The 15,767-nt window shown below is 32.8% G+C and overlaps 1 protein-coding gene across 2 annotated transcripts; it reads left to right on the top strand.

Moving 5' to 3' along the window:
* Window positions 1–6,392: 6,392 nt before the first annotated feature.
* Window positions 6,393–14,720, top strand: LOC145562427 (protein STICHEL-like). Of its 2 annotated transcripts, XM_081622701.1 has the most exons (7): window positions 6,393–7,018; window positions 7,514–9,231; window positions 10,549–10,768; window positions 11,560–12,123; window positions 13,267–13,960; window positions 14,340–14,418; window positions 14,557–14,720. In XM_081622701.1, the coding sequence occupies exons 1-7, from the start codon at window positions 6,922–6,924 to the stop codon at window positions 14,650–14,652; spliced, it is 3,468 nt and encodes a 1,155-aa protein (XP_081478827.1). In that variant the 5' UTR covers window positions 6,393–6,921; the 3' UTR covers window positions 14,653–14,720. The 2 variants fall into 2 exon arrangements, with proteins under 2 accessions (XP_081478827.1, XP_081478826.1); XM_081622700.1 differs by having other exon boundaries at window positions 6,393–9,231.
* Window positions 14,721–15,767: the final 1,047 nt, after the last annotated feature.

Below are 15,767 nucleotides of genomic sequence, written 5' to 3'. Positions count from 1 at the left end.
GATAAGTATAACCGGTTGTATGGTGTATGGACTAATAATGATCTATCGTCTACACGCTAGAAAACACATACCACAAAAAGTCACCAAACCGATTTAACAGTCCACACTCCAAAGTACTCCCTGACAACATATAATACTACAAAAACTTCGAAAAACATTGCAACAACAACAATAGCGACTATAGTAGTAGTAGATAGATTTTGAAAGCTGTGTATTCACAACATTGTGTTAAGTGATGAGAGAGAAAGGAAAAACTTTATATAAAACTGACATCAAAGACAGTGACAGACAAATGCACACTTTAAAAAAAAAAAAATACTCACTCAATTCATTTTTTAAAAACTAAAAATAATTACTGTAAAATGTAGTATCTGATATGAAATATAGTTATGAATCTGTATTATGTAAAGCTTTGTAACCCCCTTAGCATTATTACTTCTTTTAGTAACCCCTTGTAACTCCCTTTTGCATTATTGTTCTCTTTGTAACTTTTGGATTGTTGTGACTCTTCATTCCCTTTGAGAGTTACTTATTCTCATGTATATATAATGAGCATTGCCTAATGAAGAATGATAACTAAGACTAACATTTACATTCTCTCATGTATTATTCCTTTTTCTTATTTTATAATACGTTATCAGCACCAGCGCTCTATCAAACATTAGAAATGCTCTATCAAGTATTGGAAAACAACATTACCTATAATACTATCATCGATGTAAGTTATTTTATACATATGTATTGTATATACATTTTAAGATGTTTCTATATTTGCAAAAAATCCTATTGCTGTATATTAAGTGATTTTTAGTTCGTACTACATATGCAAATAAGTTTTAATTCAAAATACTTTGTAATTGATAACCTCTAATCATGTGCACAAGATTCTCACATAGTATTTCATCATTGAAATCCTTTATAAGCTTGAGAGCAATGAACTTTTGTTTTTATTTCAGGGCTTATAATAAAAATACTTGTATGAACTTTTGTGTTCTTTTGTGCCACGATATTATGATGATAAGTTTTTACTTTATACTTATACATGAAGATATTAATAATGTGAGTGTATTTCTTATCATGATTACTTTTAACATACATATATATATAATTTTGTTTTTCTTATTATTTTGCTACTTATTCTTTATAGTATATCATAATGTGAGTGTATTTCTTATCATGTTTACTAGTAATTCGTCAGTACGTTATCTGAATTATTAATTTGATGTTAACACTAATCTATTTCATTGATAGTGTATTACTTTCCTTGTTTGTTAAGACAATGCATATTGATTAATTTGGCACCAATTATAATTATGATTTTATATGAATCAAAGACATTAACTTTGAAGTATTTTATAATCTCTAATTTGAATATTATTTTGTATAATGAAAGTGTCGAATTTGTCGTACCTGAATATGTTACCCTTGATATTACCAAGTATTTATACTTTATTTAACATTGGCCATGATTATGTTAAGTTTTATCATTTAACTGACTTTAAAGAGATAATATATTGTGTTGACAATTTTTGTAAAATAGAATTGCATCGTATATTATTTTCATTGATCTACCACAAGGAATTTATTATTATTGGTAGGATATAAGATAGATTGAATTATGAAAGCAATATTAGATATTAAGTCTCTAATTTATTAAATCATTTTTTTTAAGTTTAATTTGCATTGGTTTTGGTATAGCCTTGAGCCCTTGAGATAGACTTGAAATTAATATATAGCCTTGAGATTTGGATATAACAAGGTTAAATCTTTTAATGGAATCCTATTGATATTTACTACCGTCTACCGAAGGATATAATGATGATATTTTTACATTGGAAATCATGATGTTTAATTAAAAATGGAGTATTTTCTACGATATATAAATCATGTACTATATTTGGATTGATTAAAATGAGGTGATACTAGTTTTCAAAGTCAAAAAAGTTTGTTAAAAATAATTATTATGTTGTGTTACAAATGTAACCATTAAGCCTACCTTTGATTAAATTAAGTGATTATACCACATATATACTTCTTTTGGTAGAACATTGTTTCATTGTATAATAGTCAAAGTATGTAGAGAGTTACCAAATAATACTATTGGTTTATATTATTGGAAAGAGTCATAATAAATAGATATGAAATATTTGATATGTACGGACCTGAAGTTCCTCACAATGACAAAGGAAATATTATGCAATTTTCTACGGAGTAGTAGATGAAAGAATTGACTAAGAAAATTAAATTAGTTTCTAAAATACATTGACAATATGCTCTAATTTCATGGAACTACTATGATCTTGTAGACATAGTATCGATATTTTTTTAAGAAAGTTTATTGTAGATAACTAGTATGTTATCTATTGTTGTATGAACAATATAGTGAAGTATGGGTAAAAAGAAAGTTGATAATTACAACCAATTATAGATATACTCATTCCCCGAAGTGAATATGAGATTATTTGATAGAAAGGTTAACAACATGGTTGCATGATATTTTCTTAATTGCAATTCATTTGAAAGTCATGAGTTGTTCAAATATGATCAAGGTTATCTACTTTATGATAAAAGATTATTTTATGATTTTAATTAAGAAACAGAATATGGAAGTCCATATATGATTCTATAGCAAATTAACTTGTTAATCTATTTGCTATACCCATGCTTAAAATATAAGTGATTGTGATTGCATGATTGATATAATACGTGAGCAAGAGGAACATGATTAAGAGTTTATTTAAATCGAAGCACATACACATATTTATTTATACACCTCATTATAATAAGTTTTAAAATATGTGTATATAAATACTCGGCTTGATACATGACATTGTCATGATACTAAAAGACTTAAATGCATGGTGCAAGGCAATTTTAAAAATTGCTGAATTTTCGTTCCCCGTATATATGGTTTAGAGGAATATTACCTTATTTTATGTAATTCTTGCACATGACCAATATTATGTTATATTAATGGTTTGTTTGGTATATAATTTAGCTTAAATGTCAAGGAACATACTTGTTACATATTTACTATGACACCATCCTGAAGATGGATATGAACAAATATCATTGTCTATATTAATAAGACATTGTTGAGAATATTTATATCAAATAAAATTGGTATATGCCGAGATTATACGTGGGATGCTCTTGAAGAGTAAAATATGTTTGATCAATAAATTTAACATGTATCAAGATTGTAATTGATGTTTTAGAATAAGTTATCATCAAATAAAATATAATTAATCGATTGTATGTCTTACTGAAAAACGCATGTTGACATTCTTATATCACATCATATGTATGGTCGTGCATAGCGACTTGTATAAAGTGATCACTAATGTTATTAGAATAATGATGAGAAATTAGATTTGGAAAAATTATTGGATGTGATAAGTTAGGCTATCTGGGTTCAATGTACCCACTATGAAAGATTAAACGTTTATTTAATATAAAGAAATAATGTGCTGACTTTATTACATGTCACGTGTATTAAATGGATTGAAAGTCAAGACATGCCATAGTGATTGAATCATGTGACTTTTTATAGTTTGATTTTTTTTAAAAAAAAAATCAAGAGATAAGTATTGGTTTTGAACAGTACAACTTTTATCCAAACGGGTAATTGGTGACCAGAAGTTCATCACAATTACTTATGTGTAGCCAAGACTTGAAGATCATCATCATATATAGTGGTATATATATTACATACAAGTAATTTTATTACTAAATAAAATACTCTCTTGATAGGGGCTATCGTATGTCAGCACATAAGAAATAAAATAAAAAGAGACAACTGCACAATTTATAACTCCCCATTAATATTGATCTCCTGAAGAGAGTAAAGTTATAAAATATTTATCAAAATTATATCATTCTCCAGAAGAGATAAAAATTTGTTGATTGTGGTTTTCCTAGAAGATAAATATATTAAACATGAAATTATATTCTAAGTTGGTCAAGAATTTAGTGCCCCTATATTTGAGATATTTTACCAACTTAGCAAGGAGAAAAACTAGAATAAGTTGGCAAAATTTGGAATTATTACTTGATTTCCATAATTGGTGATTTGAAAAAGTTTGTTATATGCCAATTTTTATTTTATATATGTTATCAAGATATGTTGTACATAACTCTGCGATCTGATATTCAGTTATGACCTATCTAGAGGCGTAGAAGATACATATTAGCTATAGTGATATTATGTGCATACTTTGAGATGAACCTTGCCAACATTTATTTGAATCTTTACACTTGAAGTGTAGATTATATGATCGGTTCCAATATTAAGATATGATACATGGCAAGATAGTGCAGTTGATAATCTTGGAGGGCATACACGCACATTGATAAAATAGTATTGTATGAGATGTCCCAAAAGTGAAATATATATCTGAATTATATAAGATGGCCTAAAATATGAGTAAAGTATATGAAAGAAACATTCAGATATCATTACTTATAAGCATGCGAATATTATTTACATGAAAGAATTTTTATGATACTAGTATACGATGGAACCGATATATTTTATATATGTACTTATTAATGGACTAGTAAAGAGAAGATATGAATTATACGTCCATTTTAATGTCGACATAATTATGATTATGAAAAAGAGCTCATGGACCTGAAGTCCAACAAAATATGTATCCTAAAATCCACATTCTACAATATTTTGCATTTTTGAGTTTTACATTCATTTCCATGTATAGGAAGTAGATATGCATCATTTTTCATATATACATATATCATCTATAGTTTATCATTGTATAGTCATATATCTTTACATACATTTCATATGAATTTAAAATTATTATCATTGCTTCCAAATTATGGCTTTGATATATAAATGAATATGCATGCCAAGCATTGTAAAAATATTTTGCATGTTTTATGAAATTAAATCATATAGGAAGGAATCAAACTCCAATTGACTAATGATTTTAAGCATATTATATTCCAATAGCATATATGCTATGAACTAGGAACGAAATTAAGAAGAATTAATATATTGTTTATTTATATGTCTATCTTTAAAATTGTACTTTGCATATTGTATGTAATATTGATGAGATATTATCCAAAACTCTACAATATCATTTTGGACTAAATTCAACACATCTCAACCTGAAGTTTGAGCATGTGAGAGTTGTAATGATTTATTTATTTGTATTCTCAAGAGAACTCTCAAATTAAATATAAAATGTATAAGAAATTATGAAATACTTATCCATTAGAATAATTTTGTTATGGTCCGGAAGAACCAGAAGCGACACATTGAAATAATTCTTGTTACCGATTGTTCTTATTTGACAATGATGATATATATGTTTTACGAGTGTTTCATCAAATATTGATTAATTTCAGCTATATATTAATGACCTCCAGAAGAAGGTACAAGTAACTCAAACATATATAAATAGATAAGAACCATAATCTTTTATATGAGAATATGTGTTATATCGATGATATATATATGTATTTGGAATTTTGTTATAATATTGTTACATAAGAATAAGATCTATACATCATTACATTATGTGTGTATTATTCTTGTAAGTCAGATGACAAGAAGATAATTTAAGGATTCAAGTGAAAATTTAAAAACTCAAATTAAATTTTGGAAAATCAATTATCGATGAAGATTTTGTTGCTACACAGGTGAAGTTGCTTGTGTCAGTATTGGACCCATTGCAGTTAAGATCTAAAGTGATGTAAAAATCAGGGGGAGAAAATACGCGCTATACTCTTTTTCCCTTAACCATGGTTTTGTCCCACTGGGTTTTCATGGTAAGGTTTTTAACGAGGTAGCATTTCAAGCGTATTATGAAGAATGATGTACTCTTTATCCTTCACTAGGTTTTTATCCCATAGGGTTTTTCCTAGTAAGGTTTAAACGAGATATAATCTTCAATAATGGACATCCAAGGGGGAGTGTTATGAAATATAGTTATGAATGTCCATTATGTAAAGCTTTGTAACCCCCTTAGCATTATTACTTCTTTTAGTAACCCCTTGTAACTCCCTTTTGCATTATTGTTCTCTTTGTAACTTTTGGATTGTTGTGACTCTTCATTCCCTTTGAGAGTTACTTATTCTCATGTATATATAATGAGCATTGCCTAATGAAGAATGATAACTAAGACTAACATTTACATTCTCTCATGTATTATTCCTTTTCTTATTTTATAATAGTATCTTAATTTTTTAAAGAAAAATTAAAATCTAATATCGGAAGTAACGAAATTTACTTAGAAAAAAAGATTCCTGCTTTACTAATTACTACACACTCTCCGAAATTAGAGGGAGGATTTACAGAACAAACAAAATAAAACCCAAATTTATCATCATTTCATTTTTGACCCAAAAAAATCCAATCTTTATTAACATTTGAGCGCCAATTTAAAAACCAAACCCTAGAGAGAGAAAGTTAACCAAATTTAGAGAAAGAAAATTAACTGGTAGTAGTAATAGACTAATAGTATAGCTTAGCTTAGCTTAGCTAGTAGTACTTCTTGTTCAATCATCACCACTTCTCTTCCTCTTCATAAATTTTAATTATTGCTATCTTTTATAAAATTAATTAAAGATTTTATTACTTTTTAGATCTACTTACATACCCATAACTTCACCACAATCTCACTTTCTCAATGTTCTTCCATTATTAGAAAGAGAGGATTTTTTGGGATACATACAGATTTGAGTGTCAAAAAGTCATAAATTCTAAAAAAGTGGGGACCCTTTTTTAATTTTTTGGTATTTGATTGAGATGGGTATTCTTTAAATTGCATGTAAATGTGAATTCCTTTTCAGGGTATTTGAATTTTTTTTTGTGAAGGTTGTGTTTGAAATGCAGATTTAATTGCTTTAATCATCAATTTGAAGACGAAAATTTGAAGGCGAAAATAGAGGGCAATGTCTGGAAGCAGTAGGTTGTATGATCCAAGCAAGCTGCATTTGAAGAGGGAGTTGACGCAAATTCGAAAGGCGGCACGAGTATTGCGTGATCCTGGTACAACATCCTCTTGGAAATCCCCTTTAAGTTCATCTAGATCTGTGGCCCCATCATTTTTCAATGTTAGTAATGATAATAATAATCTTCACTTTCTTTATCATAATACTAATGGAAATGGTAATAATCATGAACATTTGACTGCTAGAAATGATGACAATGTTGTTGTTAGTCCACATTTTAAGCAAAGGGTTGAGGGTAATAATGATAATGATGGGGTTGACAGAGAGATGGATAAAGCAAAGGCGAAAGAGAAGGATAGGAGGGTATTTTTGTATAATTGGAGGAGTAATAGGTCGTTGAGTGAGAAGAGTTTAGGTAGGTTTGATTTGGAAGGGGGTGTTGGTGGTAATGTTAGGAAGAATGATGATGATAATAATGAGTATGTGAATGATGGATCTTCGGTTCGTGGGAGTGTTGTTAGTGATAGTGTTGGTGATAGTTTGAGTGATGCTCGAAATGCTGGTGGTGATTCTAAGAGTGATACTTGTATAGGGGATCATCATCGGAGTGCTGGTCGACACCAACGGAATTATTCTACCACATTTAGATGCAGGGACACGAGGCTTGCTTCGATGGCTTCACCTACGAGGGTTAGGAGGGCTGTTGGTAAGAAAAAATCTAGGAAGGGTGCTTCTTCTGTTGTTTTAAGACAACAATTGCAAAAACAGAAGCAGAACAGACCACTTGGTGTAGGTGATAAGAACTCGAAATGGGCATTGAATGGCGGCCCTTCGAGTCGTTTGGTTTTGAACCAGGATGATTCTGTTAGCTTAATTGATCAATCTGATGGCACAGAAGATTATTGTGCTTCTGATGAGTTGCATCAAGTATCAGGTGAATCCCCTTTGCTTTCGAGGCTTAAGAAGAAGCATAGGCTTTTGCGAGGTAGTCGAAGGGATGACTCCTCATATACTCTGAGCACTCCTGCCTTGTCAACGAGCTCTTTTAACAGATTTATGCTGGCGAATTGCCGGAATCCTAGTACTGTGGGATCCTGGGATGGAACTACGACTTCTTTCAATGACGTAGATGATAATGAGGAGGATCATATAGATTTGCCAGGTCGTCAGGGATGTGGAATTCCATGCTATTGGTCAAAGAAGACACCCAAACATAAGGGAGATTGTAGGAGTTGCTATTCTCCTTCTATTTCTGATACTTTGAGGAGAAAAGGTGGTAAATTACTCTGTGGTAGCCAAAAAGACAATCATAGACAACCTGGATCTTTATCGCGGTCAAAGAAACAGAAGATCCATTCGCAGTTAGCCAAAGGTCATCTTCCCTTGCTCAGTAATAGCTGTGATGGTGGAGGAGAATCATCTTTTGGAACAGTTAATGGTGATGATGAACTGTCTACAAATTTTGGAGAGCTCAATTTGGAAGGTTTGAGCCGGCTGGATGGGAGGAGGTGGTCGGCCAGCTATAGGAGTCAAGATGGTTCGGACTTCATTGCTGCCAATGGGGAAGGTGAAGAGGAAAGCTCATCAGAAAATATTAGGAGCTTAAGTCAGAGATATCGGCCGATCTTTTTCGATGAATTGATTGGGCAAAATATTGTAGTCCAGTCTCTTATGAATTCTATATCAAAGGGAAGAGTTGCCCCTGTTTATCTTTTCCAAGGTCCTCGTGGAACTGGAAAGACATCATCTGCAAAAATTTTTGCAGCTGCATTGAACTGTTTGGCCACTGAGGGAACAAAACCCTGTGGAATCTGTAGGGACTGTTCTGATTTTATATCTGGCAGGAGTAAGGATTTAGTGGAGGTTGATGGCTCGAATAAAAAGGCAGTTGATCGAGTGCGACACCTTTTGAAAAGCTTGTTGACTGCACCCTCATCAGCTTCCCAACGATACAAAATTTTGTTAATTGATGAATGCCATATGCTCCCATCTAAGAGTTGGTCAGCGTTTCTGAAGTTTCTTGAAGACCCACTGCCTCGAGTTGTATTCATATTTATTACTACTGATCTTGAAAATGTGCCACACACTGTGCTGTCACGATGTCAGAAGTATCTCTTCAACAAAATTAAAGATGGTGATATTGTTAGTAGACTAAGAAATATAGCAGCTGAAGAGAATCTCGAGGTTGATTCTGATGCCCTGGATTTGATTGCTTTAAACGCTGATGGCTCACTTCGAGATGCAGAAACTATGCTAGACCAGTTGAGTTTGCTTGGGAAACGAATTACCACTGCTCTTGTAAATGAACTTGTAAGTTTACTGTCTTTTATTCCTTGCTGGTTTGTCTGCATTATGCTTTTAAACTGTACATCTAATAGCTAGGGTACTTGAAGTGTTTATCAATATGACAATATATAAGACCAGAATCAAGGCATGAGGGTTCTTTTGAATTTAAGTTTGATGTTCACATTATCAATTGTATTTGTGCATGCTTGCAACTTCATATTGCAATGTTAACCAGAGGATGTTTCTTTGCTTATGTTATTACATGTGGAGAGGCAAAGTTAAGCCCTGGCTCATTTTTACTAACCTACTTGGGTTTCACTGCCGCATTGGTTGAATCTGAATTTTCTAAGCTGAAAAGGAACAAGTTCTTTTTTATCTAAGCTACACTACTTCAAAAATTTTGTGGCTATACAGATACCTTAGAGTGCAATTATATATTTCAGTAATTTCAAGTACATTTTCTGTACGACTTCATTCTTCACTGTGTGGCTCAGTTATGTACTTGTAATCTTGTCACTTTATATAATTCTGGTAATGTCATAATGTTTTCCCTTTTTGTTTTCTATTTTTGTGTCACATTTATTATTGGAACTGGCATGCTAGGGAAAACAATGCTGTATTATTATGATTGATTGACTCTTTTCAAATGATGGTACCATATCTATGTTTGAGTTATTTTAAACTACAGGGAAAGATCACCTTATTTTTGTGATCTCATATTTCATTTTTCAAAAGTTGCTTGACCAAAATATTGAGTTAATATGAGGCTTTAGATATTTCTACGATGTTGCTTAGTGGATATTCTTGTATTCTAAAGTTAAATGAATTTATCTGGCCAGCATCAATTTTAGGTTTATTAGAAATGACTATTATTTCAATGTGTATTATTCATGATTCTTAATATTGCTGATTTGGTTATGACTTCATTTTTTATGCATGATGCATGCCTAATTCAGAGCCCTTTGATGTTGGTATCTTTACCTATTCAAGCCTGTTTTCAGAACCCTCAAGTTTTCATAAATTGAGAGCTTAACTGTATAATTCTTCGAATCTTGTATAAATTTGGAGTTAGTTATTGACTTTCATATATTCTTAGGTAGAATATTGAACTCACATTTTGTGAATGTGTAATTGTATCATGCCTCTCTCCCTCTCTCTTTTTGTTTGAATTTTAACTCGTACATATATAATCTATGTGCTCATATGTATTTATGTGCAGATGTGGTTTTAAATAAATTATCTCATAATTCCAAGCAGCTTCACTCCACTCCAATTATTACTTCACTTAAGCTATTTTAGAATATTAGTTGAAGAAATTTTTGTTGACCTTTCATGCTACAGGTGGGAGTTATTTCAGATGACAAACTACTGGAACTCTTGGAGTTGGCTATGTCATCCAATACTGCAGAGACAGTAAAAAGAGCTAGAGAGTTGATGGATTCTGGGATTGATCCATTAGTGTTGATGTCTCAACTGGCCAGTCTTATAATGGACATCATTGCTGGCTCTTACCAACTTGCAGATGTCAAGTGTAGTAACTCCTCGTTAAGTGGACGAAGTTGTGAGTGCCGACTACCAAGATCTTAAGTCCTTATATTTCTTATTCTATAAACATTTGATGTTTTGGGTGATTCTCATTATCGTGGTCATTATCGTTTGATGTTTTGGGTGATTCTCTTGCATAGCTAATAATTTGTTATTCGTTGTAGATTTGCATTGGTACCATAGAACTTTTGTTGTATATCCATATCATTTATTGGTGGCAAGTCTTCTATGTTTTAAACAAGATGGCAAGGATTATGTGCCATCTGTTTTGAAGTTGTTTCAATTACATTTTTTTTTAATATCATCTGAGATTCTGAAATATGGGAAAACACGGATGCTATGATCCCTTTGTTAATAGTCATATTAGCTTAAACAAAGTAATAACAGAATGTCAGAATTTCTCACTCTAATGAGCTTGTCAAATTTTATGCATGCATCTGCTTATCATCCAAATATAAGAGATCCCAACATGTTCATGAAAATAAGTTAATCGATTTCAGTTTGCTATTTTTACATCAAGATTAATTGTTTAATGATTGCATCAATTACTGCTGTTCTGTCAGAAAATATGAGGTGATATATTCTTATCTTTATCCTTCTGGACCAATTAAGTGATTACCAGTCATCTTGGGGTACAGATTGCCTTGAAGTTCTAATGAAAATATAGAATGGCTTTCCTTTTATTGGGTTTTCCATGTTCCGTCCCTGATGATTGTGAAGTCTGTAAATTTTCTGCTTTGAATATGAAAGTAATAGCTCTGTCACAATAACTAATATTGGTTTTTGCCTACTTGGATTTTTTTGCAGTGTCAGAATCAGAGCTGGAGAAATTAAAGCATGCATTGAAGCTTCTTTCTGAATCTGAAAAACAGCTGAGAGTTTCCAGTGAACGCTCCACGTGGTTTACTGCCACTTTATTACAACTTGGGTCTGTTACATCACCTGAATTTACTCTGTCAGGAAGTAGCAAGAAGCAAAGCTCCAAAACCACGGATGAGGATCCATCTACTGCTTCTAGAGATGCTTCCGGACGAAAGCATAATTCTGATTCCCTGTATATGACCCGAAGATCAGCTTCTCCTCCGTTATTTTCTGGAGAGGTTAATCGAAAATCAGGTTATCCAGAGGGTTCTTACTTGCTTACTGGTGGCGGAAGTTCCAATTCCAAAGCAACACACAAGCGCTCTGTAAATAGTATGGATAGCACTGCTTCACATGGAGATTTCATCGGTGGAAGTATGATTGTAGGACAAGCAAATATGGATGGCCTTGATGACCTATGGCTACAGTGTATTGAGAGGTGTCATTCCAAAACTCTGAGACAGCTTCTTCATTGTCATGGAAGGCTACTATCAATAGCTGAAGTTGAAGGTATGCACGTGACTTCTTTCTATTATTTCAATTGTTTCCATATTTAATATGTTAAATTACTTATATATAGAGAAATTTCAAATTATTATTATATGCTGGTTTTCAACATTTATAATGGTCGTAAACTGACTAGCTGGTATATGGAGATCTAATGATGGTTAGGAGAATTAAAAATGTACTTGTAATAAGCACAACTGGAGTACTTTGTGATGTATAGATTGGGTATTTGGGTGTTGACTATGCTAATTTTTTATTTATGCAAAAAGAACTACTATGGGAATTTTGAAAACAGAACTGAATTAGCGACTCAGTGCATAGGTTTACACCCAGTCCTTTGTTTTTGGTCTTAGCAATGTATTATAGTACAGGTATGAACCCTATAACTTGACGAGAAAAGTTTGAAGAAAAATATTAATTGTGAACTAAATTAGCAACTAGTATATGTTTACACACAGGAATGTCACTAGATTATTAGAAAATGACTTAACTCCTAATCTTTTAGTCTTACGAAAGAAAATCTAAAAGTGGATAGTTTATTGCTCGACTTAATTTTCGCCTAATATTACCTTAAGATGGGGTTTGTTTTGAGTATCATGGGACCTTAAAAGCCTTTGGAAATAACTGGATGTCTGGATCTATAGACCTTCTTTGCCAAGTCAAAAGAAATAGCAAGAGAAAAGTTATACAGAAACCATGGTTTGTGCAAAGCTATGACAGATATCAAGAGAAACTAACTTGAAGCATTCCATCGACTTAGTTGCTCTGTAAGGTATGACATCAGTGAAAAATGCTGGTGACGGGTGCGGAAGAACTAGCAGGTTAATATGCTTGAAATTTAATGACCAAGCTAAATGGTGGGTAGGGACTAGGGATTATATATCAAATATGGTCTTATCCATTAACATTGCCGAGGTAACCCCAATTTTTCCTATGAAATAAAACTTGAATTTTTTGTGTGTGGAATCAAATTACTCTTAAGAAGATTCTGTTGCTACAGGATTTAATGAAGATTTGTAAACATTGAATTATAGTTTTAACCAGTAAATGGAGAGCAGTAACAATAATGTCCAAATTTAACCACATTTGATGAATGAACACATAAACTTGGAGTTAATTTCCTCTGACAAGAGGTTCTGTCTGTAGGTATTCTCATTGTGTATATTGCATTCCGGGACAAAGTTGTCAAGTCCAGAGCTGAGCGGTTTCTTATTAGCATCACTAACTCAATCGAGATGGTTCTGGAACGAAGTATTGAGGTCAGAATGATCCTGTTACCTGAGGGTGAAATGTATCTAGGTAGTACAGAGACGGTTGGCTCACTAGAATTCTCAGGAAAGACGCAGATTAAATCAGGTGCAGCTGTCAATATGAAGGAGGGAGAAGGATTTGCTAGTTTGAATGGAGGGTCAAATTCATCTTTGTTGTTGGAGGAAAGGTCATCGAGCATTTTGGACCAACCAAATGAAAACAACACTAATGTGAGGAGGCAAGAGGTACCTATGCAGAGAATAGAATCCATTATCCGTGAGCAAAGGCTGGAGTCTGCTTGGTTGCAGGCTGCTGAGAGAAGTACACCTCGTTCAATGAGTCGTCTACGACCTGAGAAAAATCAGGTTTTGCCTCAAGAAGGGATTATCAGTGAGTTATCAGCGAATTCCAAGGATTTGACCTCCAACCATTGGGATGATGAACTCAATCATGAGATCAAGGCTTTGAAAATTACTGACAGAAAAGTCCAGCAGAAGGATCAGGATGGTAAAAGAATTGACCATCATCCTATATCTCCAAGCTTGTTGCATCAGAGTGGCTATGCCTCCAATCTTAGCAAGGATTATCAGTGAGTTATCTTACCTTCCTCTATTTCATTTGCATCCTGTCTTTCGCCATTCTTTGCTTGCTTGATCAAATAATGGTTAAAAATTTAGGAACTCTTGACCCCAAACGTACTAACATCACACGTAAAAGTAGAATGTATGATCAAACTCTAGTGATGAACTACTACAAATTAATTGCTGAAAGCTATCTTGTTAATTTAGATCTTTTTATTATTTATCTTTATCTAAATCTCGCTTGTTGTAGCTGTTGGAAATTGGAAATATGGATGCTACAATTTGATACACATGAATCTTTTAGCATTAATATAGAGTTCCATATGCTTTTAGACTTGAGACAAATACACTCTTTGCATGCTAACAAATATTCCTGGGTTGTTACAGGGGATATGAATCAGGGCCGGGAACTGCTGGCTGCAATATGCTTTTTTGTTGGAACACCAGACATCCAAGAAAGGGAAAGGTAAGTTGAACTATCGGAATTCGTTTTTTCCTTTTGGCTGCACTTGTTGGATGCCTGAATTCTTTCTTTCTTCTCTTTGGAGCATTACTACATTCTGAAAGATTTGAGAGTCATGCATTGCTTTTACCATCTTAATAGGGTAACCAAGGGAATCCTGTTCAACCACGCAAAGGTGGACGATTCTTATGTTTTGGTGAATGTAAGAAGTCTAGACAGAGCAGAGCAGAAAGATAAATTACTGTGCCGAACTTATTTTTTCTGTACTTATATTTATTTATATATCTTAGTTTTCTTTTATTGTTTAGGCCATTCTTAAGCGAGAGGGGTGGGTCGTTTTAAGTCACAAGAGCTAGTTCTTTGATTCTTAAACTATGCTTATTGTGCCTGGGGGAAGGGTGAGCATTCACTCGCTGTAATAAAAGCAATGAGGTGAAAAGTGTAAAATTTGAAGGGTTTTTTTTTTTTTTTTTTTTTTTTTCATCCTCTTCGTTCAAACTGAGACACGAGTCTTCTACTGCTCTTTCGCTATGCACAGTTACCCTTGAAAATGTCTAAGATAGCGGAGAAACACCTAAATTGCTCTAGAAGTTCAAAGGAGTTGAAGGGAGAAACAACTTTATGCATCTTATGAACCATCAAAACAACGCATAGGGCTTCATTTTAAGTAGTTAAATCAGTTGGTTTGTACAATCTAATTGTGCCATCTTAGGATCTGTTAGTAGGCATGCTGAATAAGAGTATGACCAGTAATACTCGTTGATACAAGTGCTCGAATGCGACTAAGGTTCAGGCGTGTTTAGTTAGAAATACCAATGAAAGAATAACACACATGTAAGTTGGGACGTGGCAAAGTAAAATGAGGCCAAGTGTGTCTAAAATTAAGCATTTTACATAAATCAAGAATAGTAGATTTGAATAATGAATATTAGATCTATTAAAGAAAAAAAAAAAAAGATCTGAATATTAGATATACTAATAAAGAAAACTACTTGTATATATGTTTCAAAAAAAAAAAAAAAAAACAAAACAAAACAAAACAAAACAAGAATATAGAAATTTTGACTTAAAAAAAAATTCCCATTAAATTTTAAATTATGGGCTTATTTGTAGACCTGACAATCTGACCTGATCCGAATAATTCGACTCAAATGACCCGATGCGCAACCCGAAAATTGACTCAAATCATTGACCTTAAAATGGCCTGAACTTGAATAAACCCGATCCAACCCGAACACGACTCGATATGGACTTGACCTAAATGTGACCCGATGCCCGAAATAACCCGACCCGAAATTGACCCGACCCGACCCGATGGACCCAAGACCCGACTCGAAATGACACGACTCGAA

This window comes from Chenopodium album, chromosome 10, assembly GCF_948465745.1.
Source record: "Chenopodium album chromosome 10, dcCheAlbu1.1, whole genome shotgun sequence".
Taxonomy (NCBI): Eukaryota; Viridiplantae; Streptophyta; class Magnoliopsida; order Caryophyllales; family Amaranthaceae; genus Chenopodium; species Chenopodium album.
This window is presented reverse-complemented; position numbering and strand designations above follow the sequence as displayed.